This window comes from Priapulus caudatus, unplaced genomic scaffold (assembly GCF_000485595.1).
Source record: "Priapulus caudatus unplaced genomic scaffold, Priapulus_caudatus-5.0.1 Scaffold9093, whole genome shotgun sequence".
NCBI lineage: Eukaryota > Metazoa > Priapulida > Priapulimorpha > Priapulimorphida > Priapulidae > Priapulus > Priapulus caudatus.
The window spans coordinates 1-645 of record NW_014586154.1 but is presented as its reverse complement, the minus strand read 5'-3'; the positions used below and the strand labels follow the sequence as shown (position 1 = coordinate 645).

Below are 645 nucleotides of genomic sequence, written 5' to 3'. Positions count from 1 at the left end.
CGTGCGTACCCTGCGTAGCTGCCCCGTGGCGCCCCCTGCGTCCCCTCGCTCGCTCGAGCGCGTGCGTACCCTGCGTAGCTGCCCCGTGGCGCCCCCTGCGTCCCCTCGCTCGCTCGCTCTCGCGTGCGTGCGTGCGTACCTTGCGTAGCTGCCGCCGAAGCTCCCGCGTCCTCCTCCAGCGTGTTGAACGGCGGGAAGGCGTGAACAGGCTCCGGGTCTATCTTGATCGGTCCCCACTTGAGGGCATGCACGGACGTGGCGCGCAGCAGGCTGTTAGAGCGGTGAAGCGTCTGCTCCAGGCAGTACAGGTCCAGCTCCGGGCACTGTCGTCGTGGCAACGAGACGAGGGGAGAAAACAAGAGAGCAGTGTTAGACGAAAGTTTGTTACCAGCCGACAGAGATAGAATGCTCTGTCGCCGTCGCGAGAAAAACAAGAGAGCAGTGTTAGCCCCTCCTCCCCCTGATCAGTCGACCCCTCCCCCTCCCTTCCATGACCAGTCAACCCCCTCCCCTCCATAACCGGTCAACCCCCTCCCCTCCCTCCTCCCTGTGACAGGTCAACTCCTCCCTGTGACAGGTCAACCCCTCCCCCTCCTCTCCATGACCAGTCAACCCTCTCCTTCCTCCCCGTGACAGATCAACCCC

The 645-nt window shown here is 64.2% G+C and overlaps 1 protein-coding gene across 1 annotated transcript in view; it reads right to left on the bottom strand.

Moving 5' to 3' along the window:
• LOC106820251 overlaps window positions 1-410 on the bottom strand; it is a gene marked incomplete at both ends in the record, with an annotated part of 2615 nt that extends 2205 nt beyond the window's left edge. Inside the window, one exon of the mRNA XM_014824785.1 lies at window positions 140-410. Within this exon, the coding sequence (XP_014680271.1) occupies window positions 140-410 (271 nt within the window). The remainder of the gene's footprint in view (window positions 1-139) is intronic.
• Between the last annotated feature and the right edge of the window lie 235 nt (window positions 411-645).